The sequence below is a fragment of the Triticum urartu genome, chromosome 2, assembly GCF_003073215.2.
Source record: "Triticum urartu cultivar G1812 chromosome 2, Tu2.1, whole genome shotgun sequence".
Taxonomy (NCBI): domain Eukaryota; kingdom Viridiplantae; phylum Streptophyta; class Magnoliopsida; order Poales; family Poaceae; genus Triticum; species Triticum urartu.
This window is the reverse complement of record NC_053023.1, coordinates 252,205,279-252,230,493: the sequence shown is the minus strand read 5'-3', so window position 1 is coordinate 252,230,493 and position 25,215 is coordinate 252,205,279. Positions and strand designations below refer to the sequence as shown.

Here is a 25,215-nt window from a genome sequence, read left to right as displayed (position 1 = left end):
CGTACATAGTTTAAAATATCTTATGTATGCACATTGAAAAATTCCTAAAACATTTTTTTGTAGTAACAAGAATCTATGTACCACAAATTTTCAAATGCAAATTTGAAGCATAATATGAGAAACACAAAATGTCAAATTCATTGTCGTTACATGGAATGGGCCCGATTGAAGTCCCAGATTGCATTAGTTACTATTTCAGATCATGATTTGCGTTTTGTATTATTTTAAGAGAAGTATTTTGAATTTCAGTCTACAATTTCATACCTTGGGCTGATGCTAGTAATGAAAATTTCCATCTCTCATTTATTGTCTCACCGGCCTACACCTTTGGCCACATGGGCCAAAAGCAAATTCTCCCACGAGGCACATCAGCCCATGGCACCAGTCCCCTGCATGGTACCTCTATATTTCCACATGGAACTGACACTGTATTAGACTGGAAATCCACGTCATACACATCCCAATGGGCAAATGCTTGGTTGGGATTCCGAGCTCCAGGTAGCTCATCCTCCAAAACACCCCTCTCATTTTCTTCTTCTTATTTTCGAGAGGAAGCCTTGACTGCATATCCATCTGATCTTTCAAGACAACAGGGGCAACACGAAAACAGTCTTCCAAGGTAGAAATACAAAAACAAGAACAACCGAATTGAAACTTTATCAAGATACCAGCAAAATCTTCAGATAACTTATAGTATTAAAGCATATCCAAAACTATTCTTTTCTCAAAATGTCAATAGAGTTTTGGAGTTGTATTCACAAGACCATTTCAGGTCAGAAATTTGAATTAGTCATCCACAGGAGGGTGGGGTGGGTGGGGGTAGTGAAACTGTACGGTCTGAACCTAATAAAGATGGAAAATTAGTGTGGGCTTATGTTTTCCTTTGGAGGCCTCTCCTTATAACCCCGTTTGTTTTCCTTAGGAGACGCCTTCCCGGGCCCAAAAGGCTTTAGCAAGACCCCCAGCTCCTGAAATCTCTCATGTTGGAGTAACCAGGAACTAAACTCAAGCAAGCCCTCGAGAGCCTCAGCTCTCTGCCTGTATGACGTCGTGTCGAACCTCTTATGCCTCCAATCGCATGACTTTCAAGTGAATTATTGTCGGCACTGAGCAATTTCGGATCATGAGTGTTCGTGTGGCTTTCGCTGTCGCTCCGGAGCACCTAGAAAGTGCATTTGTCCTTGGTGATCGATTGGTCGGTGATAGATGGTGGCAAGAGATTCATGATGGGAAGCAATAGATCTTTAGAGGATGCCAGTGGGAATTCAACAATTATGTCGATTGGAGGTGCCTTAGCTGAAATATCTGGAGACTTCAATCTAGCACGAATGTCGGCGACTCGCCTCTTCTCATGAGCATTGAACATGCATGGGGAAAGTGATGCTTGCCGCGTAGCTTGTCTTGTCTGGTCCACCGAAGCCCTTGATGTGGGAGGTTGCTGGTATCAAAACAAGAAAAGGTTAATGCATAATATTTGATCGAAGCACACACAATGCGTCACACATCCACTACATATAATGCTTCACACATGAACTTCCTACGAAAGGAAGTCTTCAAACTTTGGATGAGATGTTGGATTTTCAGCAAGGGGCGATAAAATGGCACTTCCTTTTGTGGGACTAAAGCTTGGTGAAATATTTGTGATGAAGAATTGATTAGAGCAACTCTAGTAGACCCTTTGAATCATCGACCCGTATCGCGTGTTTACAGTTTGCGGAAAATGCATTTTGCGGGCTCGCGCGGGATGCGACCGAACAGAACCCGCATAGTGGAACTGTAAAACAGAATATTCGGTTCCGCTACGCGGGTTCTATTCGGCCGCAGCCCGCGCGAGCCCGCAAAACGCGTGGTTTCCAGAATTAACACATATCTCACATATGACAGTAATATGAATTCAAATAATATAAAATGTGAATATTACGTATCCAAATTACAATGATTATTCAAGTCAGCAAATAAAACTAACAATTTAATACAAAAATTGTTCCGAATACAACAATGATACCGATCACACATGAATTAAATGAAATGAATGTAAAATTGGCTGATGCCTTTGCCAACTGTGCTCAATGCCTTTGGCCATGCCTCTATCAATGGTGCCCAATGAGATCCTCCTGGAGCTGATGATGGGTGTCTACATCTTAAATCTGTTGGTATGTCTAAAGGAATGCTCGTATGCGGTCAGGGTTGATCTCTAGCTGGCTTCACACGACTACCGACATTGTCGTAGAAGAACTCTAAATTCAAGTCCCTCTCATCTTTGATGATCATGTTGTGAAGAATCACACAACATGTCATGATGTTGCTCAGGGTTTTCTTGTCCCAAAAATGAGCAGGACCACGAACAATGGCAAATCTAGTTTGCAAAACCCCGAAGGATCTTTCTATATCTTTTCGGATAGCCTCTTGCTCCTTTGCAAATTCAATACTAGTTTTGGGCTTTTTGATGCTCTTCACTAATATACAGCAAGAGGGGTAAATACCATTTGCAAGATAGTACCTGTCGGGGATATACCCCACGGTATGACCCGGCCAGATCTATGACCCGGCCGGACTTGGCGACTCACTGGTGACCCATCCGGATCTCTCCACTCACTGATGACCCGGCTGGGCCTGGTGACTCATTGGTAACCCGGCAGGCGGGTCAGAGGAGCGACAAGACCCGTTGGCCCAACGGGCGGTTCAAGGAAGGCCAACCCATATTATGGTAGGCCGGCTTAAGATGATAGGCATAAGGAATATTCCCTTACAAAGGAAGCAAGACTAGAACTCCACTTGTAATAGAATAATCCTAATCCTACTAGGACTAGTCATGTAACCCGCCCCTTCAACATAAATAAGGAGGGGCAGGGCACCCCAAGAGGGAGAAATTCCACAAGTTAGACAAATTAGGGTTAGAAAAACAAGTCTATAGCTCTTGAGTTAGAGCACCCGTGTAATCGTGATCATCGTCATCAATATCAATGAAGCAGGATGTAGGCTTTTACTCCACCGTGAGGGGCCGAACCTGGGTAAAACCTCGCGTCTCTCGTCCCACTCAACCCCTCTCAAGCTACGAACTAGATGCGTTGGCCTCACGACTAAGTCCTTTCAACGAGGACATCTGCCGTGACAATTCCACGACAGTTGGCGCCCACCATGTGGCCTGCGCACGGTGGTGTTGAGTTCTTGGAGGGATTTCATGTGACGCCCCCAATTTGACCGTACACTAATCATAAACGCAAACGTGTACGATCAAGATTAGACACTCACGGGAATATATCACAACACAACTCTACAAATAAAATAAGTCATACGAGCATCATATTACAAGCCAGGGGCCTCAAGGGTTCGAATACAAGAGCTCGATCATAGACGAGTTAGCGGAAGAAATAATATCTGAGTAGAGACATAAGTTAAACAAGTTTGCCTTAAGAAGGCTAGCACAAACTGGGATACAGATCGAAAGAGGCGAAGGCCTCCTGCCTGGGATGCTCCTAAACTACTCCTGGTCGTCGTCATCGGCCTGCACGTAGTAGTAGGCACCTCCCGAGTAGTAGCAGTCGTCATCGACAATGGCGTCTGGCTCCTAGACTCCATCGTCTGGTCGCAGCAATCGGGTATAGAAAGAGAGAAAAAGGGGGAGCAAAGCAACTGTGAGTTCTCATCCAAAGTACTCGCAAGCAAGGAGGTACACTACATATGTATGCATTGGTATCAAATGAAACATGGGTAGCATATGTGGACCGAACTGCAGAAAGCCGGAATAAGAGGGGGATAGCTAGTCCTATCGAAGTCTATGCTCCTGGTAACCTCCATCTTGCAGCAGAAGAAGAGAGTAGATGGTAAGTTCACCAAGTAACATCGCATAGCATAATCCTACCTGGTGATCCTCCCCTTGCCGCCCTGTGAGAGAGCGATCACCGGTTGTATCTGGCACTTGGAAGGGTGTGTTTTATTAAGTATCCGGTTCTAGTTGTCATATGGTCAAGGTACAACTCCGGGTCGTCCTTTTACCGAGGGACACGACTATTCGAATAGATCAACTTCCCTGCAGGGATGCACCACATTTCCCAACATGCTCGACCCCCTTTGTCCAGACACACTTTTCTAGGTCATGCCCGGCCTCGGAAGATCAGCACGTCGCGGCCCTATCTAGGCACAACAGAGGGGTCAACACGCCGTTCTAAATCCTATGGCGCAGGGGTCTGGGCCCATTGCCCATTGCACACCTACACGTTGCATACGCGGCCAGCGAGCAGACCTAGCCTCCCTTATACAAGAGTAGGCGTACCAGTCCAACCCGGCGCGCGCTGCTCAGTCACTGACGTCACGAAGGCTTCGCTTGATACCATGACGTCGAGTGCCCATAATTGTTCCCACGTAGTTTGTTAGTGCGTATAGGCCAGTGGTCAGACTCAGATCAAATACCAAGATCTTGTTAAGCGTGTTGTGTTGAAATAACCGCGGACATCGACCAGGGCCAGGCCCACCTCTCTCCTAGGTGGTCTCAACCTACCCTGTCGCTCCGCCACAAGGATCCACTCATAGGCCGTCGGGACAAACGTCCTTTTGGACCCAATCCGTGAATCACTCGCGGGTACTCTACGAGCCGACCCGACTTTAGTCACCACAAGTATCATATATAATATATAATTATATACCCGAGATCATCTCCCGAGTGATCACGGCCTGATAGTATAGCATGGCAGACAGACAAGAATGAAGGGCCACTGATTGTAAACTAGCATCCTATACTAAGTATTTAGGATTGTAGGTAAGGTTCAATAACTGTAGCAACAATCACATGCTATGCATCAGGATAGGGTTAACGGAAAGCGGTAACATACTACACTACTCTAATGCAAGCAGTAGAGATAAGAATAGGCAATATTTGGTGATCAAGGGGGGGAGCTTGCCTGGTTGCTCTGGCAAGAAAGAGGGGTCGTCAACAGCGTAGTCGATTGGGGCACCAGCAGCGGTGTCAGTCTCATAGTCTACCGGAGAGAAGAAGGGGAAGAAACAATGAATACAATGCAAACAGATGCATAACGATGCATGACATGACAATGAGCGGTGCTAGGTGTTCCCTAACACTGTAGGAGGTGATATCAGCGAAGGGGGGAAACATCGAGGAAAGTACTCCCGGTGTTTTATGTTTTTAGACAGATGATTCAGAGGGGGGATGTTACATGTTTGCTATGCTAGGGATGCATGGCGGACGAACGGGCTGCGTATCCGGATACGTCTCATTGTTCTGAGCAACTTTCATGAACAAAGTTTTTCCATCTGAGCTATGGTTTATTTTATATTGATTTTAAAAGATTTAAATTAACTTTAGCATTTATTTAATTATTTTAATTCAACATTATCCAGAATAGTGTTTGCTGACGTCATCATGACGTCAACAGTCAACAGGGTTCATAGGTCAAACTGACGTGTGGGTCCCGTTCGTCATTGACTAGACTAACTAATCACGATTAATTAGCTTAATTAGTTGTTTAGTTTAATTAATCAAAATTAATTGAGTTAATTATTATTATTATTATTATTTAATTCCTTTTTTAAACGTTCTCAGGGGCTTGGCCCACCAGCCATTGTCACAGGGGGCGGGGTCCAGCTTTCATGGGTCCATGTGGCCTTAGCGGGCAAAGGGGAAGCGGGCCCTCGGCGCGGTTGCGGGCGCCCTGACGGGCATGTGCCCGAGAGGACGGACCCGGGCGGCGTCACGACTGCCGGGTGCAGCGGGGTGGCCGGCGGAGGCCGCGGGCCACGCACGGCCAGCGAAGCCAGAGCTGGGCGGAGCTGGGGCGCGATGGTAAGCGAGGCCACGCGGGGCGAGCTGGGCGTGCGGTGAGGCTGGAGGTGGTGGCGCGGGGGCGTGCGCGAGGGGCTGCGGGATGAGGACGGCGGGCGAGGCCTGGCGAGGTTAGGCGGGATAGCAGGAGGGCGCGAGCGCTCACGCCCGACAAAGGCCGTCGGGAGCAGCGGGCGATGCGGGCATGGTCGGGCGGAGGCCGGCGGGGGACGCAGTAGGGCGTGGGGAGGTGCGGGAGCCGTGGTGAGCGCGAGCGCGGGAAAGCGTGCGCGTGCGCGCGAGGCGGGACACGGGATGGTGGTCGGGCGCGGCGATGCGGAGCAGCAGCAAACCGGTGCGGGAGCGAGGCGAGCAATGTTGCCGTGTGGTGTGGCGTGGCCAAGGAAGACGGGCGCGCGACGCGGTCGTCGCGGGGGGCGAGGCAGGGAGCGGGAGCAGCACGAGCGGCGAGTGTGGACGCGGCGGCGGATCCGCCAGGGAAGAACAGGGGAATGGAAGGGGGGCTCACATAGCCCTGTAGTTGAGCGAGGCGTGCTCGGGGAGGAGGACGACGAGGCGACGATGACGGTGGGCGGCTCCAGCGAAGCAGTGGAGGGACGAGGCGGCGACGGTGCGGCTTCGGGGCTCGGGGTGCCGCGGGGTCGAGCCCCCGATCCAGCTCGTGTCAAGGGGGCGGGCAATGTGCGGGAGGAGTCGGAGAGGCGGGCGGTGGCGACGGGCGGCGCGGCTGGGGCCGCGCCGGGGATGGGCGCCTGTGGCGGAGGCATGGGATCAGGCTCCTCCCCGATCCAGGCGAGTGGGAAGGGAGAGACGAGGGAGAGAGTGGGGGTCGTGGGGGAGCGGATCTGGAGGGAGAGGGGGATAGGGTTCGGTCGGGTGTGGTGTATAGGCCAGGGAAGCGGGGGAAGGGGAGGAGTGGGCCGGGCTGTGGGGTGGCATGGTAGCCCTGTTGGGCCGAAGGGCCCAGGGGAGGGGGGGTCTCTCTTCGTTCTTTTTTTTGTTTTTGTTTTACTTTTCCTTTTTACCGTTTTATTTTATTTTCTATTTATTTTAGTTTTGTAAAATATATAATTTGTTTCTAAAATAGTTACTACTTATGCTAATGCCACAATAACTTGGGCTCCCAAATAAATTAGTTTAATATTTTATATATTACAAAAAGCATTTGATTATTGGTTATAGCTACTAATTTGATTAGTTTAGTGCATTTAAACATTTTATGAAAACTTGTTTTCTCCACCAATATATCTTGTGAATTATTTGTGAGAATAAGAACATTTTAGTTTTGACTTTTTAAAAACTTTTGTTGTTTGCCATATTCTTAAATTTGAATTTGAATCGGTTTTTAAACTAACACGAGATTAGCAACAAAAATCGAGGTGACATGGCATCATTAGCAGAGGTTCACTGTAGCTTAAATATCCGGGCGTCACTTTTCATCTAGGGATCAATGGGCTCGCAAATTTTGTCAGTTTAGGAAGATCCGGCAGGTTCATTGTTTGGTGGTCGAGAGCATGATTAACTTTGAAGCTGGCAGTACAAGGTTTGAGATCACAAGAAGCTAGGGTTCCGTGCGTGTTGCCGCACGCGGCATGTTTGTCCGCCTGTTTGAGGAGGGTTGATTTCCATCAAAACAGCCAGTATTACGATCCAGCGAGACGGAGACCGACTCCGCTATTTTATTGCCGTTTTGGTACAAGAGCTGGTGCGTGTGAAATTTGGATGCACAGCAGTTGACATAGGTGGATTCACTTCAAATCACGAGGCTGCTGCCTTGCTGCTGTTACCATGCGCTACATCCAAATATCAGATCAGAACCAGTACTAGGTACTGGTGGCCGGTTTAGTACTCACGTGGAGGCATTGAAAAAAATTGATATACCAGTTAATTAGGAACAAACCTGTCCTGCTGAGCCGCCCGGCCGCTCCTCCTTCTGCTATGCCGCTCCTCCTGCTATGCCGCTCCGCCTTGCTGCTGTTGAACCGCCCTGGCCGAGGGCAACCCGCGAACCGCCGCCTGAACCCCACCTCGGGTGTCTCCTTCTGCCGTAAGCTGCAATACCAAATCGCCGTTCCAGACGAACCGCCTCCGCGCGCGCCGGCTTACCGCCAGCATCCGCGCCCTTGTCATCTTCTTGTAAAATGATATGTTTTGGAAAACTGCACGACACCCTAAACGGGTGTGGCTATCTCATATATATAGAAGTATCAAGAGGTACAATACATGATGTATACAGATAACTACGTATATACAGTCTAACACCCTCCCTCAATCTTAACTATGGCCTGAAGTACAAAGCAAGTTAAGATTGCGCCTACAACCTACAAACTGCGGCTGTGGAAGAGGCTTCGTGAAGATGTCAGCAAGTTGATCCTTGGAAGAGATGAACTTGATACGAAGTAGCTTCTGTGCAACACGTTCCCGAACAAAGTGATAATCAACTTCGATGTGTTTCGTCCGAGCATGAAATATAGGATTAGATGAAAGGTATGTGGCTCCTATGTTATCACACCAAAGGACTGGAGGCTGAGCTGTAGAGACTCTCAATTCTCGTAATAAGGACTGTACCCATATGAGCTCCGCTGTGGCATCGCCAACCGCCTTGTACTCGGCTTTAGTACTGCTGCAAGACACTGTAGCTTGCTTGCGAGCATTCCAGGCGATCAAGTTAGGTCCAAAGAAGACCGCATATCCCCCCGTGGATCGCCTATCATCAGGACTGCCAACCCAATCCGCATCTGAGAAGGCCGAAAGCTCACAAGATGGTGCAGGCTGAAGGAGCAACCCATACGAGGCAGTGAGACGGACATAGCGAAGAATACGCTTCACTGCTGACCAATGAGACGTCGTGGGTGCATGAAGATACTGACACACATGGTTAACTGCATAGGAGACATCCGGCCTGGTGATAGTGAGGTATTGCAGACCTCCAACGAGACTGCGGTACTCAGTAGCATCAGTAGGAGAGAGAGGGTCTCCATCAAAGGCAGACAACCGATCAGTCGCAGACATCGGAGTGGCAACAGGTTTACACTTCAACATACCCGCGCGCCGCAGCAAGTCCAGAGAATACTTCTTCTGAGTAAGAGTCAACCCATCAGATGATCGCGAGACCTCCAGACCAAGGAAATAGTGCAGAGCACCTAAGTCCTTGACAGCAAAATCATCACTGAGTGCAGTCACAAGACGATCAGCAGCAACATCGTAGGAACTGATCAATATGATATCATCAACATAGACCAGAAGATACATCGTAACCTCAGGACGCTGAAGGAGAAACAAAGAGGTGTCAGCTGTGGAGGGAACAAACCCAAGAGCCCGAAGAACTGAGCCAAGACGCGCATGCCATGCACGAGGAGCCTGTTTTAGTCCGTACAACGCCTTGACAAGACGACAGAGATGCTGAGGATGTGCAGGGTCAACGAAACCTGGGGGCTGGCGCATATAGACCTCCTCCTCAAGAACACCATGGAGGAAGGCATTCTGCACATCAAGCTGACGAAGAAACCATCCTCGAGTAACAGCCAGAGAGAGCAGCAAGGTTTGATAACTGGACTGAACGTGTCCTCATAATCAAGACCATATCTTTGTTTAAAACCCTTTGCTACTAACCGTGCCTTGTAGCGTTCAATGGAACCGTCAGCATGTCTCTTAACCTTGAAGACCCACTTGGAGTCAATGATATTAACACCAGAAACAGGGGGAACAAGTTGCCAGGTATGATTTTTTAATAACGCCTGAAACTCCTGTTCCATCGCAGCTCGCCAGTGAGGAATCCCGAGAGCAGCCTCAAAATGACGTGGCTCAGCTATAGGGTCAGCAGTAGCATGAGCAACACAAGCGGCAAGCCACGCAATAGTTCCGTCTGTGCGCTCCTTTGGGCGAAAAACTCCATTCTGACTGCGTGTGCGGGGGCGGAGCGTAACAACTGCAGGCAGAGCTGATGAGACCTGGCTCAACTCAGTCGACAGAGGCGACGTCGAGCCTGCAGAAGCTGGCGACGCGGAGCCAGACGGAGAGTTTCCAAGCGGCGTCGGGCTGGGCGGAAACGGCTCACTGGGAGCCGGGACAGCCGCCACCGGGCCGAGCGAAGCGGTCGCTCGCGGGGAGACCACCGGGCCAGGCGAGCCAGGTGGAACGGTCGCGCGCGTGGGGACCATTGGGCCGGGCGAGCCAGGCGTAGTGGTCTCGCGCGTGGGGACCATCGGGCCAGGCGGACTGGCCACCCGTGGTGCTGGCGGGGCCGCAGCATGTGCGGCCATACCAGGCAGGCCCACCCGTGGTGCGGCGGGCGCAGCATGCCCACCCGTACCAGGCGGGGCAAGGGCGCCGGGCAGGGCAGGGTCGGGTTGATGGGTTTGACCCGATATGCATGGCCCATGCACACGATCAACATCTCCTCCGTGATCGTCATCCGACACTTGATCAGTAAGGAGCTCGAGCCGGGCACCACGTCCAATACCTGCAGCATGGTTAGGAAGTAGCATAGGAGCATGTACAACATCTACAAATTGATCAGGCGAAGGTGTGGTGGAGTGCATAGGTGGTGTCGGAGTAGTAGAGTTGTCCGGAAGTGCATGGAAAGGAAATACACTCTCATCAAACACGACATCACGAGATATATAAACTCGATTAGTGGGAACATGAAGGCACTTGTACCCTTTGTGGAGAGAACTATACCCGAGAAAACACACAGTTTTGACCGAAACTCTAGCTTGCATTTGTTGTATGGACGAAGGTGAGGCCAGCAAGCACATCCAAAGACTTTTAGAAAAGTGTAATCTGGGAGTTCATTGAGCAGGAGTTCAAGAGGAGTTTTCATTTTCAGAAGTCGTGTGGGAAGCCTATTTATCAAGAAACAAGCTGTTGAAAAAGCATCACTCCAAAACCGAAATGGAACGGAGGCATGAGCCAGTAGGGTAAGGCCAGTCTCTACGAGATGACGATGCTTACGTTCAGCGGTACCATTCTGCTGATGTGTATGAGGACAAGACACACGTGCGAGATCCCAAGCTTATTAAAGAATGAATTGAGGTTGTGATATCCCCCCCCCCAGTCAGACTGAACATGAATAATCTTATGCTTAAGGAGACGCTCAACATGCGCTTGAAACTGGATAAAAACATCAAACACACCAGACTTGCGTTTAATAAGATAAAGCCAGGTAAACCGACTATAAGCATCAATAAAACTAACATAGTAATTGTGGCCACTAACAGATGTTTGAGCATGACCACACACATCAGAAAAAATAAGCTCAAGAGGGTGCTTGACAAGACGACTCGACTCTAAAAACGGAAGTTGGTGACTCTTGCCTTGCTGACAGGCATCACAGATAGTTTCAGCAATTTTATTGGACACAACTGGAAGCTCATGACGATGCAGAACATGACGAACTATCGGAGCAACAGGATGACCAAGGCGCGCATGCCAGTGCGTAGGCGACACACGAACACCACTGAAGGCTTGGAGAGGACTCGGTGTAGGAAGTAGGCGTGGCGTATCAAGCGCGTATAGACCATGGCGCAGACGACCGCTAAGTAGAACGTCCCTCGTGTCCCGATCCTTGATAAAGAAACGAAACGGATGAAATTCAGCAAGGACATTATTATCACGTGTAAGTTGAGGAACAGACAACAAACTACGTGTAGCAGAAGGAACTCTAAGAACATTGGAAAGATGCAATTTTCTCGAGTTGTGTGCAAGAAGTGAGGCCTGACCAACATGTGAGATGCGCATACCTGCTCCACTGGCGGTGTGAACCTGATCATGACCTCGGTATGTCTCCTGAGTGGAGAGTTTCCCCATCTCGCTCGTTAGGTGGTTGGTAGCACCCGTGTCCATGTACCATGTCGGATCAATTGAGTAGGACGGGGTGTGCCCGTGCTCATGACATGTCACTGCAGCAGCGGCCTGCTTCTCATTCCCTTTGCCGTTGTTGCCAAGGCCAAGGAAGTCCTTCTTGTAGCGGCGATGACAGCGAGAGGCGATGTGACGCTCAAGGCCACAAAGTTGGCAGGCCTGCAGAGTGCCACAGCATGGGCAGCTGGCGACGGGGCGGGCACCGCCAGTGATGGATGGCGGCTGAGCAGACCGCGGAGCCTGCTGAGACGAGGATGCCTGCTTGCCACCAGGCGGGAATGGCTTCTGCGATTTACCGCGGGTCGCGGCGTTGGCAGAGGCGAAGCTCGGGGAGGCACGGCGCGCCTTGATGCGCTGTTCGCGACCGAGGAGGTGCGCATAGAGCTCACGAGGCTGAAGGGGAGCGTCGCGACCGTGAACATTCTCAATGAGATTATCATAGTCGTCGTCAAGTCCGTTAAGAACATGAGTGGTGAAGTCCTCGGGAAGAAGCGGCTGCCCGATTGAGGCCAGTGTGTCAGCGAAGCCGGTCATCTTGTTGAAGTAGTCCGTGATGCTGAGGTCGCGGAGCTTAGTCTCGCCCAACTCGGTGCGTATAGAATGAGCACTCGCCTGAGACTGAGAGGCGAAACTGGTGTGTAGCGCCGCCCATGCATCGCGAGACGTGGCGGCAAAATAACCAGCGACGAGACGCTCGGAGTGAGCGAAGACTGGATGGCGGAGAGGATGGCCTGATCCTGAGCCACCCACGTGTGATATGTGGGATGATATGGCGGCGGGCACGGGAAGGATCCATCCACATGTCCCTCCAAGTAGCGGCTTCGAAGGAGAGGTAACACCTGAGCACGCCACGGCAAATAATTGTCCGGCGAAAGTTTCACCGGGATTAGATGTGAGAAGTAGAAGGGCGACGACGCCATGGCATGATCCGTGTGAACAAACGGATGTGACGCGGGCACGGCACCATCGTACATCTGCGACGAGTAGGCGCCAGGCGGAGCAGCAGTATGCGCACCATACGGAGGTGCGGCAGGCCCCCCGTAGGGCGTGGTAGACACAGCTCCATAGGACAGCGGTGGCGCGGGCGCCGTATACTGTTGCGGAGGCAGCGTTCCGAAGGAAAATGCGGGCCACGCGGATGACGGCGGCGGCGCTGCACCATAGTACCCTGGAGTGGCGCTGCACCATGGGGCGCTGCAGGAGCACTTGATCGGGGAGCCAGTAACGGAGGTGCACCCTGGAGTGGCGCTGCAGGGGCACCCAATCGGGGCTGCATGCCCTGGATCGGTACAGCCGGAGGAGCCCCGTACATGGGCGGGACACCATACGCAGGTGCCGATGGGGCGCTGTACTGCGGGACAGCGTACGCAGCTAGATTAGCGGGCGCAGGACCGCCGTAGGCCGACGGAACGTCGGGATTGATCGAACCACCGTAGAAGGTCGATGGAGGTAGATCGTCCATCACCTCAGATCCAATCAGGGAGCCAGAAAGAACGGCTTCGGGGGACTGGGCCTGCCACACCGTCGCAAGCGGGCGAGAGGCGAGGAAGGGCAAGACAGAGGCCGGCGCTGCGGCGGCGGCGGCGTATGCAGCGGAAGACATGTAACCTAAACTGATATCATGTAAAATGATATGTTTTGGAAAACTGCACGACACTCTAAACGAGTGTGGCTATCTCATATATATAGAAGTACCAAGAGGTACAATACATGATGTATACAGATAACTACGTATATACAGTCTAGCACTTCTGCCATGCGTCGCGGCCGCCGTGAGTCGCCGCCCTCACTTCGCCTTAACCCGCCGTGGTTGACCCACCGTGGTCGATCTGTCGTTGCTCCGTCCGAGTCAAACCGACCTGCTGCCGCCTACTCCAAGCTGTCGTCGAGTTGCCTCTTCTACGGTGAGTCACCACCAAATTGTGCCCGGCCTCATCGTTCACCACCATCACCTTGAGCCGCCTCTCCTTGTTGTGTCTCCGAAGCCTTTTTCAGTTCCAGGCAGGCCTCAAATTACTTGGCCGGTTGTCAACTAGTACAGCCTTGAGCTGATGGGCTTCGCCTTCGCCTTCCGCCGGCGCTGGCTTCCGTGGCTGTTTCAGCGCCGCCTCACACCACCACCTCCAGGAGCTCCATCATTGAGTCGCCTCGGCCGAGCAATCTTACGGCAGCATCACTCGCTCTATGAATCGCCGCGCACCGAGTCGCCTTCATGGACCTAATGGCCGGCCCGCCGTCTTCCTTGCTGGCATCACTTCTGAGCCGCCGCTGTGGGTCGTCGCCTCCGAGCCTCAAGTTTCTAGCTCCCGCGGCCTCACTTGCCATCGGGACAAACCTCTAATTCTGGATACGCTAAACCGCCGCGTCGGATCAACTCCGCCCAGCGTAATCAGATCGAAACGACCACCATGGCCTCTTGTCTGAGTCACCGTCGTGCCTCGCTTCCCGTCCGAGTCGCCATTGGGCCTTCTCCCCTGAATCGCCATCGCCTCCGCCTCGTTGCTTCGTCAGTATAAGTACGACTTGAAGGGGGACTCCGGGTTCATTTCTGTTTTCAATCTGAGCCACGGCCAGTCCGCCTCGTTCCTATGGCACAGAGCCGCCCCCGGCCTTGGCCACACACCGCCCTCGCCGGAGTAGGTCTTTGAGCCGCCATCCAGGGCCTTGAGCCGGTTTTCTGTAGAAACTTAAAACCCCGCCTCCGAGTGGCCTACGAATTCAGCGACCTCGTCTCTGCTTCTAAGTCGCCCAAGGCCTAACTGCAGTTCAAAGATCGAGTCGCCCCGCGGCCGTGATCTTGACCCGTACTTTTTCTCGCCGGGTGTGTGCTCCCTGTAATGACCTTGAATTGCCTCCTCCTCACTGTTGCGGGTTGGTCTGAGCTAAACCGCCACCATGGATTTGCCTCGCGGCAGCCGTCAAGCCGCACCGTGAGCTACGTGCCGTCTCTGCGACATCAAGTCGCCTCTGCTCGCGAGCCGCCGCCCGCACTCCTCCAACCTGCCTCGCTCTGCCTCGCCAGGGGACACCACACCCGCAGCCATGCCGACCTGCCGGCGCCGTGACTACACCGCTCCAAGTCGCCGCCGGCCTGCGGGTCGCCTCTCACGGGTGTCTGCCTCAGGCGTGGCTCATAAGTGAGGTGAGCTGGAGAGGTAGAGGTCGTTGCAAGACCCCAGCCGGATGACTCCAACTCGCCGCTATGCGCCGGCCCAGCCGGATGACTCCATTGTGAGCCGCCAGTGGCCACGTCAAGCCGCTGGTGCCCAGTTCTACAACCACGGACAAATCCTCACCGAGCTTGTTTTCGTGGCCTGTGCGCCCTCGCCCATGTTTGCTAGCTAGTGCTAGTTTGTGCTTGCGCATATATGGTACAGATAGAGCAGAGCGGAGGCCGGGAGTAGCACATACGCCTGCAAGTTTTCTAATACTTTGTTAGAACATGGAAAGTGCTAGATGAAGCACGTATGTCGGCCGTTTCGGAGCTTTGTCATAGTAGCCTCAAACTGTTGGTTGCTCCCGTATGCTTCTTTGACAGAGGAAAAAGATAAGATGAGGCCAAAGGAAACAAAGTGGGCCAGTACTGCTGATTGATCAAACAACACAACCTGCCGCATCAGTCAAAGGGCAAGAACGTGGGCATCAATTAGTGCTATTTAGTACTCCTAATTCAGATGAGCTGTGTCCGTGTTCGTCTGACAAAACATCAGCTGATATCCGTCCCATCTGTTTTAATAGCACATATTAATTTTTATGTGAACAATTACTCTGGTCTATGGTATTGTTTCGCAGGACAATTGTTCATTACAGATGAGGCGTTATGCTGCAAGTATGGAGCATGCACTAGCAACGTTCTGCAGTGATATTTTCGTCCGAGCCACACTACCCGATGAACAGACGTGCGCAAGTCGCCGCTCCTATGACCCGGTCTACATCAACTTTCCCGTCCGTGCGGTTTACTGCGCCTACGATTACCTGCCCGTCCGCATCGAATTATAATGCCACAGCTAACTCGCCCGGCTTACCGCGCTTGCGATTGACTTGCTCATCCGCACGGCTTACCGTGCTTGTGATTGAAGGCTGACTCATCTGTCTGCTACCGCGACCGATTCGCCCGTGATTACTTTTAGCTTTGCCGTGGTGATCACCAACTCCGCGGTGGATATTTCCTGTCCTAACATATCAGGTGAAATCCATTCAGTATATTTTATATATTACATATTGCTTTCTTTAAAAAAAGCAATTACTCTGGCTTGCAATTTCTCCAATGCAGGACAAGTTGTCTACTGCAAAAGGGATTATTATAACACTGAGCTATTGCATGACTTATACCGGTTTATATCACGGTCAAAAATGGAGAATCTCAAGACAACTCCTCGAGTAGTCTTAAGACTCGGGGGCTATGATGACATGAATTAGCAAATATCGTGAGATTCAAGACCCCGGGTCATTGGAGGGAAGATAACCCGATCCTAGAGGCTACTGCCATATTGGTAAAAATTTAAAGGCCGTCAGAAAATTTCCGGCCCACAATGATGCTTCGGTTTACAATCTGTCTCAAGGTAAACCTATCTCCCACAAAGCTTTGAAGCTATAAATATCCGGTTTGAAATTCCGGTTTAAAAAGAATTCATCTCTCGCAAGTTCGTGTTTTCAGAAAAATATTACAGGGACCAAAGAGATTTTGATGCACAACACAACTCAAACATAGGCACCCGGCGAGCACAGCTCAGGAATATATCACTTGGGGGCTTCTGGCTTATTGAGCTAAACTATGATTACCCTTTGATCCGGCTCATAGCCACATTTATAGGTCATTTGGGGCTTCCTGTTCAAACATAGGTCATATTCGAACTAAAGAGAACATAGCTGTCGGTACCCTCTTGATCGGCGCAATGCCAAACTCACTAGGGGGCTTCTTGATCGTATTCGAATCATAGCTTAACCCCTTTCGGGTCCGACTTGGATCGTATTCGAATCAGGATCGTTAAAAACCTCTCAAGGTCATTTGGGAGCTTCCTGTTCAAACATAGGTCATATTCGAACCAAAGAGAACATAGCTGTCGGTACCCTCTTGATCAGCGCAACGCCAAAGCCACTGGGGGCTACATGATCGTATTCGAATCCTAGCTTAACCCCTTTGGTCCAGTTTACTAATCATATTCGAATCAGAAGCCTAAAATTCTTCTTTCTATTTTGCTTAAGTTTTTTGAAAACAGTATTTTGGGTTTGTCTTGAGACTTTTTGTTCATATCTGAAGCATATATGTGGTTTTGATTAACCTGGCTTGACTTTGGATGATAAGTCGCCATATATGACAATCATAAACATTTGGAAGTTTTGGCTTCTAAAAATTGGGTTATCGCCCTTACTACATAGGTATCCTAAACCGCCAGTACGATTCAATATCACAGGAACCGGTTTTCCAAACCAGATTATATTATTCAAATCTTTAATAGCCAACATGGCTGGATTTTTATTATGGTTATCAATAGCCAATATTATGTTGGAGGTCTTCATAGTCGCTTCAGCGCAATGGTTATTATTTTATTAATGGACATGATTTATTTTTACAATGGAGGGAATAGTCCCGAGTCGCTGCAGGGTTACCACCCGGTACTTGGGGGCTACATTATTTAAATTGAGATTACAAGTCCCATGTCAAATATGCAAGTCCCATGTCACTGCCAGCATGCACCATGGCACTTGGGGGCTAATGTAAAGTCATTTTTTATCAACTTATTGAAGACCCGACTCATCCCATTGTAATGAGCCGGCCCTTGGGGGCTACCAATTGCTCATGTCAAAAATTCAAGGTACACAAGCCTTAGTTCATTATATTGAAAGATCCACTACTCAGTTGGTAGAGTACAAAGCTCTTAACCTTATGGACGTGGGTTCAAGCCCTATGGTGGAGATTACATCATATGATGTTATTATCAATGAATTATATATAAAGTCCCAGCTCAATATTATCTTACTGAGCCGGCCCTTGGGGGCTACACATTGCTGTTCAAGTTTACATGATCATATTTATAAAGTCCCTGCTCATTAGGGCATAATGACCTGGCCCTTGAGGGCTACACTGGTTGAAGTTTTTGTGAGCATAAGACAATTACAAGTCCTAGGGGCAAGCATGACAACCCGACACTTGGGGGCTACATATGTGGAATATTCAGTTTTGACTAGTGACTGAAGATGAGTAACATGGATTTCTTCAAAGTAGTAATATTTATATTGAAGCAAGTCTTAAGTCATCACTTTGTCCTGCTCAAGACTTGGGAGCTACAGGTAACACGGATATAAGGGACAACTATTTTTGAAATCTCTGTTTTGAGCAAACCAGATTGACCCGGCATCACCAATCATTATGATCTAGTGTCTGCAACAATCATAGCCCGACGTCATCAATAATCATGAACCAGCGTTGGCAACAATCATGAACCGGCGTTGGCAACAATCATGACCCGGGATTATTAGTTTTTATAACCCGGCAATGGTGGTAATCATAAATCGGCATGTTCTACATCTTCAAGCCGGCTGAAAATCAGATGAGTATTTCAAGACCAATATTTTTGTTAAGTATTGGGAGTTGAATCAAATATTCTTCACAATATATTTCTGTGAGAAGCCAATGCCAGCAAATTGATTATGAAGCTGGTCTATTGACCCGGATTTTCTAGAAGGAGGAAATAACAAGGACTTAAGGGTGATCAAGTACCGGCTTACAAGAACTGTTAACCCAGAGCACAACTTGTCAAAATTGTTCTTGTGTTTATTTTGTAGGATAAGTTTACCATGGATAAATCCAAGCTAAACTGGGGGCTAATGTAGGCGATATACCCCGCGGTATGACCCGGCCGGATGTATGACCTGGCCGGACTTGGCGACTCACTGGTGACCCGTCCGGATCCCTCCACTCACTGATGACCCAGCTGGGCCTGGTGACTCATTGGTAACCCGGTAGGGGGGTCATAGGAGCGACAAGACCCGGTGGCCCAATGTGCGGTTCAAGGAAGGCCGTCTCGTATTATGGTAGGCCGGCTTAAGATGAAAGGTATAAGGAATATTCCCTTACAAAGGAAGCAAGACTAGGACACCACTTGTAATAGAATAATCCTAATCCTACTAGGACTAGTCATGTAACCCTCCCCTTCAACATATATAAGGAGGGGCAGGGCACCCCAAGAGGGAGAAGTTCCACAAGTTAGACAGATTAGGGTTAGAAAAACAAGTCTATAGCTCTCAAGTTAGAGCACCCGTGTAATCGTGATCATCATCATCAATATCAATGAAGCAGGATGTAGGCTTTTACCTCCACCGTGAGGGGCCGAACCTGGGTAAAACCTCGCTTCTCTCGTCCCACTCAACCCCTCCCAAGATACCAACTAGATGCGTTGGCCTCACGACTAAGTCCTTTCAACGAGGACATCTGCCGTGACAATTCCATAACATTACCCTTTGTGTAATCGTGCCCATGCACCGTGAAATGCTAGCAGGAGCATCACCACTAACAAGTCTAGCAAACAAATGAGACCGTGGCAACACATTGATATCATTGAGAGTACCCGGCATACCAAAAGAACAATGCCAAATCCATAAATCCTCAGATGCTATGAACTCTAGCACAATTGTTACCTTACGAGACTTGCCACAAAATTTCCCATGCCATGCCTTCGGGCAGTGTTTCCAAGTCCAATGCATGCAATCAATGCTTCGTAAGATGCCAGGACAACCTCGCTTCTCATTTGTTGCCATCAACTGTATTGTGTCTTACTTGGTGGGTGGACGAAGATACACATGACCAAAGACGCGGATCATCACTTTGGAAAACCTACGCACTAACTCAATTGTAGTATCTCCGCCAATGCGAAGATACTCATTGGCATAGTCATCCGGGATACCGTATGTAATCACACGCATAACTGCGGAGATTTTTTGGTAGGCGCTAAAACCCAACAAGCCCGTGGCGTTTCTCCTTTGAGTAAAAAACTGACAATTGGCCTCGCAAGCTTGCACAATTTTTATGACGAGTGATCGACGCATTTGGTACCTTCTCCGGAAGAGATGCGGCGGATAGGTTGGATTGTCCGCGAAGTAGTCTTGCATCAACATCATATTCCCAAGAGACCGGTTGAGAGAGATGCAAAGACGACCGACAGTCAAACCTCGTTGTCTTTTATGGTTTCGATCCTCCACCTCCTTCATGGCTAGGACCACCATGACCATCTGCTGACGATGGCGCTCGAGCATCGATTCCACGTCTCAGTCGTCGGACGAGGAAGAATCCTCGAGCAAAAATTGCTCGCATGGGCTCAAATCCATCTATAAAAACGGAATCTAAGCTCGCATCAACGAGATTTCTACGACCAAGCTAAAAATAGGAAGGAAAAGTACTCACCGGGGCGGCGGGGCCAGCGGCGGTTCGACGAAACAGGGGCTAGCTTCTGGGGTGGGCGGCGGCTCAAGGCGATCGATTCGGGGCGGCGGAGACGTCGCAGTGGCTCGACTCGTGTCGGATTTGGGGTGAGCGGCGCAATTCCGCTGGCTAGAATGGTCGGAATCACAGGCAGCGGACGACTGCAGGAGGGGATGTGGGGAGAGTGCGTGCTGAAATGTCCCTCTCGCCAACCACTTTCACGGGATACAGAGCACCTACGGGGCAGGGGAGGAAGGGCTGTGCTTTCGCGGGTCGGAGGGTGGATTTTACCGCGCCCCTCAAATTTTTTTATGGGTCGGATGCTTTAAGGTTTATGTTCAGGTCACTTTTTTTGGATAAAACCATAAACTAATGGTTATTTTGCGGGTCGGGGCGATTTAAGGGGTCTGCTAGAGTTGATCTTACGTGATTGGTGATATCAACTGGCTAGTGTCTGCAATGAAATATGAACGATAGCTGGATGTTAACTAACGATGTTTGTGTGTGTACTCAGGTTCTATCCCCTTGTTTTTTAAAGACCTGGTTTGTCCGGCTTCATTGATTTAGGAGAAAGGAATGGGAAATACAGTGTGGCTCAAGTGATTATGGGCACAAAAGTTGTGCAAAAAGGAGAGTAAAAACAACAAACAAAGGGCTCAAGAGCCGCACTGGGCCTATTATCTCGCAGTATCAACACCGAATGGGGGCTCTAGGCATGCCCTTCCGGCGACTCTCCACTGGGCGTAATCCAGCATGATAGCTTGCTATACATAGTCCATGCATGTCAGCTTCCCTAGATCAGCATGGTTCTGAAGCCTTTCCTTGCTCCAGCTGGTGTGCGACGAATCATCTCTTGGCAGTGCTGCATGGAAGTGTGTGGAGGGGAGGACTAATTTATTACTACAAGTTGCAACTCCGACAACTCATTTTTAGCCTTTCTTTCTCTAAAAATCAAGTTCGGTCCATCCATGACGTTTGACAAGGGGCCCATCAAGCATACTGACTCGTTCTTGAGAGTGGTTAGTTTCACTTCGCGCTAAATTCCTCTATAACTAACTTTACAACTACTTGCATTGCTTTCCTCTCCATGTTTATTTTTATTCCTGTTATGATATACATGTATTATTTTCAGGGAAATCAATCATGTGTATGTTTTTATTCTCTAATACAAAGAGACACAGGTCTCCTTTGTTTTTAATGGTTTTTACTGCGTATAAGATTCTAACCTTTTGTATGGCCAAATACTACATACCTCCTCTTTATGAGCTATTCTAGCATGGAATGTTCTTGCAAGTTCTAGCCATCTCCTAGGAGTCGAGGACGCCCTTCGTGGAGTAGGTGCTGGTGACCTTGTTTTTTTTCAAAAAGGGGGTTCGCCCCAGCCTCTGCATAAGAACAATGCATACAACCCTGATTATTACTAAGCAAAAGGTCCAACACAAGTCTCCAAGTCTCAAAACAAAAAAAGCTCATGAAAAGCAAAATAGTAATAGAAAAGCCGCAACCGGCTGGCATAAAAATATAGGAACACTAAACGCCTATCCTATTACATGACCGCCATCCAAACCGGTTGAAAATATCCCATGCTACCATCTCCCATCGGGTAGATCCAGTAACCAAACGCTCCCTGGCCTCCGTCGGAGTGAGTAGCGACCACATATGAATCAACGCAGTGGCTCAGAAGATATCCTGCAAAAAATGAATATTTGTTGTTCTGTTAAAGACCAAATCATTTCTGTAGTTCCATACTGCCCATAATAAAGCACATACTCCTACACGAATGTGTCTCGCTATGTCGAAATCAATCTCATCAAGCCACCTTCCAAATAACGTGGTGATAGAATTCAGAGAAGTAATGTTAAAAGCTATGTGAACCGTCTGCCACATAATTTTTGCCAGAGGGCAATCAAGAAAGAGATGTTTGATTGATTCATGTTGGTCGCAAAAGCTACATCTTGTAGAACCTATCCAATTGCGTTTTGCCAAATTGTCCTTAGTTAAGATAACTTCTTTATGTACAAACCACATAAACACTTTGATTTTCAAAGGTACTTTGACTATCCAAACATGTTTCGTTCGGGGAATCGCGCTAGAGTTGATAACATCCAAGTACATGGATTTAACTGAAAACTCTCCATTCTTAGTGAGTTTCCAGCACAACTGACCGGGCTGTTGAATATTGAGCGGAGTAGACTGCAGTACTGTTCCAATGTAAGCGTATCACTCCAGGCTACGAGATTCTTGGAGGATACATGGCTAGGGGAGACGCCCCTTTCATTTCAGCTCATCACTCTGCCAGAAGAAGCATGATCGATAAAAGTCTAATCTCTTCCGAACTCCAACAGGAACCTAAAAAAAGGAGAGGTGAAACATGGGCATACTCATGAGGACCGAATTAATAAGGATTAGTCGGCCTCCGTATGACATCAGCTTGCCTTTCCAGCAGCTCAGTTTCTTCTCAAATTGATCCTCAATGCACATCCATTCTCTGTTAGTCAGCTTACGATGGTGAATTGGTATACCTAGATACGTGAAAGGTAAAGCTCCCAATTCACACCCGAACAATTGTTTGTATGCATCTTGGTCATCATTAGCTCTTCCAAAACAAAACAACTTGCTCTTGTGGAAGATAATTTTTAAACCGGTCAATTGTTCGAATAAGCATAACACCAGCTTCATGTTTCATGCTTTTGCCAAGTCATGCTCCATGAAGATGATAGTATCATCAGCGTACTGTAGGATGGATACACCTCCGTAAACTAAGTGCGGGATGAGGCCACCTAGCTGGCCCGCCTCCTTAGCCCTTCCTATCAAGATTGTCAATATATCGACCATTATGTTGAATAGAATAGGTGACATCGGATATCCTTGCCTCAGTCCTTTATGTGTTTGGAAGTAGCGACCTACATCATCATTCACTTTAATCCCAACACTCCCTCTTTGCTTGAAAGAGTCTACCTTAAAGTTTATATAACTAATTACTATAAGCAGTTGTTTGGGCCTCTGGAGGATAACTTATCATGTATCACTTCTTTGACAACTTCCTTCATGACCTGGACGGATAACTTACCCATCTGTTGATGAAGCAATTCTGGACAATCTTTTGCTATTTTGGTAGACTGAGGACCTCCATGGATCGCAGTGGCATTGTCAAATTCCACAATCCTCTATTATTTAAATGAATGGCTGTTAGTGTATTGGGGTTTGCAATTGTCTTCATCATCAGAACATGCGGTCTTATGTGCTTCATGTCTGGTAAGAAGTATAGTTGGGAACATACTGCATGTAGGACTTGATTTCGATTGGATTTTCAAGCCATAGGGTTGAAGTTGCGGATGGTTTAGCAGATCTGCCGCCTGAAAATCACAATCAGTATGAGGCAGTGAGATGCGTAAATGAGTGCAGAAACAAGAGTTTATTCATTAAAGTAAAAAAATACGATGTATGAAAATGACTCACACTCGGTCTATGATCTAGACTTCTGCTCGCAACATGCTTTTGATCAGTCCCCTATAGCATGATATAAATATACGATAAAAGTTTCAGATGTCATGAATAGCTCACAAGAATTTCATACAAGTTAATGCATTACAAGTGCATACAAGGCACCCAAATGAAATGACTGAGCACTGCTTCCCCACCGCGACGCTCTCAGGGGGGCAGCTCGGGTGAAACCTAACGCAGCCTTCGCCGCTCCCACCTTCACCCTCCTCGCCACCGTCGGGCGACCCATCGGGCAGAGCCCATGCGGCAGCCAGCGGCGGCAGGCCTCTCTCTCTGGTCGCGCGCGGAGGCCGGCCCTGGACGGCAAGGCGTGCATCGCGGAGCTGCGCAGCGGGGAGAATTTGGCTCTCCGGCCTCTTCTGCGGCGCGGTGGTGCTGGGGCGACTGCCCCAGGAAGCAGCGGCCCCCTCCTCTCTGTCTTCCTTGTCGTGGGGAGCGGCGGCTGGCCATTTTGGTGATGGATCTGGGCTCCTTTTCTCGGATCTGGTGGGTGCACATCATCGACGAGATGCGGCGGTGCTGGCCATCCTGGCCGCGTGGGTGGCAGGGCGGATGCGCATGGTGGAGGCCTGACGGCTCTCGATGGCGGCGGGTGGAGTTGCTGATCCCATCCTGCCTGGCCGGAGACAGGCTACTCGGCCGGGCTTGTCTGGCGAGGTTCTGTGGTGTGCCCTGGCTAGCGTGGTGCTGGCTAGGCCGCCTGGTCTCCTCGTGCTAGTGGCCTCTATATGGTGTAGGTGGTTCCGCCGGTGGTGGGTCTGGCACTACTCGCTCCCGTCGCCGGTCCGTTGGTGGATGGTGGCAGGCCGGTGATGCAGGTCTGTTGCAGCGTGCCGTGGTGGTGGCCCCGTGGTGCCTTGCAGCAGCGGCTGGTCGTGCAGGTGCGTGCCCTGTGGCTCCGACGGTTGGAGCTCGCCAGGCGGCGCAGGTTGGGCCGTGGCTTGGTGTGGTTGCGGCTCTGGCCATGGGTGGCTCCACAGTAGCTTGGCAGGTCGGCAGCGGCAGCGGCGGGCATATTTTGGCATCAGCTCGTCCGTTGGCGGCTTGTGTCAGCCTTCGATATGTCTCCTCGTTGTTCGGGTGCTATTTCCGTTGAAGGGACGGCCCGTCGCTCGGTGCTGGCCGATGGCCATGGCCCCACGGGCGGCGTGGTTGTCGGGGAGTGGCGTTCAGTGACGGTGAGTGTTGGCCAGGGTGAAAACCTGCTCTATCTTCGGATAGACTGGCGGCGGCGTAGCTCGTTCCCTTCTTGAAGTTGTCGTCGCAGCTCTCATTGCCCGTCGCGTGGCTCCAGGGGAAACCCTGATCCTCAGATCGGGCGGTGTCGGCACTCTGGTGTCGTAACCTTCCTAAAGGGACTGTCTTGGAGTCCACGGTTTGTCATATGTGGCTTCATATCTTCGCGGTGGCATATTCATTGTTGGAGCCCCGGTTGCTCTTGTAGTGCTAGGGGTCGAGTTGCTGTGCTCAACGTCTATATATCATTTCTTGGGTGTGTGTGTTGTGGTGGAGTGCGTTTGTATCGGGTTGTTGTTGATCTTTGCTTTATATATAAAGCGGGGTGAAAGCCTTTTTCGGTAAGGCACCCGAATATATATTCGGTGGAAGAGCGACAACAGACTTATTTGTTTTG

General features: G+C 49.7%; 1 protein-coding gene and 1 pseudogene across 2 annotated transcripts; both read right to left on the bottom strand.

The window, feature by feature from the left end:
- Positions 1–860: 860 nt before the first annotated feature.
- On the bottom strand, positions 861–23,898 carry LOC125536073 (annotated as a pseudogene).
- Positions 3,524–6,650, bottom strand: LOC125536957 (proline-rich receptor-like protein kinase PERK2). Of its 2 annotated transcripts, XM_048700251.1 has the most exons (3): positions 6,306–6,650; positions 4,899–4,976; positions 3,530–3,582 (listed from the first exon to the last, which is right to left on the bottom strand). In XM_048700251.1, the coding sequence occupies exons 1-3, from the start codon at positions 6,562–6,564 to the stop codon at positions 3,569–3,571; spliced, it is 351 nt and encodes a 116-aa protein (XP_048556208.1). In that variant the 5' UTR covers positions 6,565–6,650; the 3' UTR covers positions 3,530–3,568. The 2 variants fall into 2 exon arrangements, 1 of the variants encoding a protein (XP_048556208.1); XR_007295381.1 differs by lacking the exon at positions 4,899–4,976 and having other exon boundaries at positions 3,524–3,582.
- Positions 23,899–25,215: the final 1,317 nt, after the last annotated feature.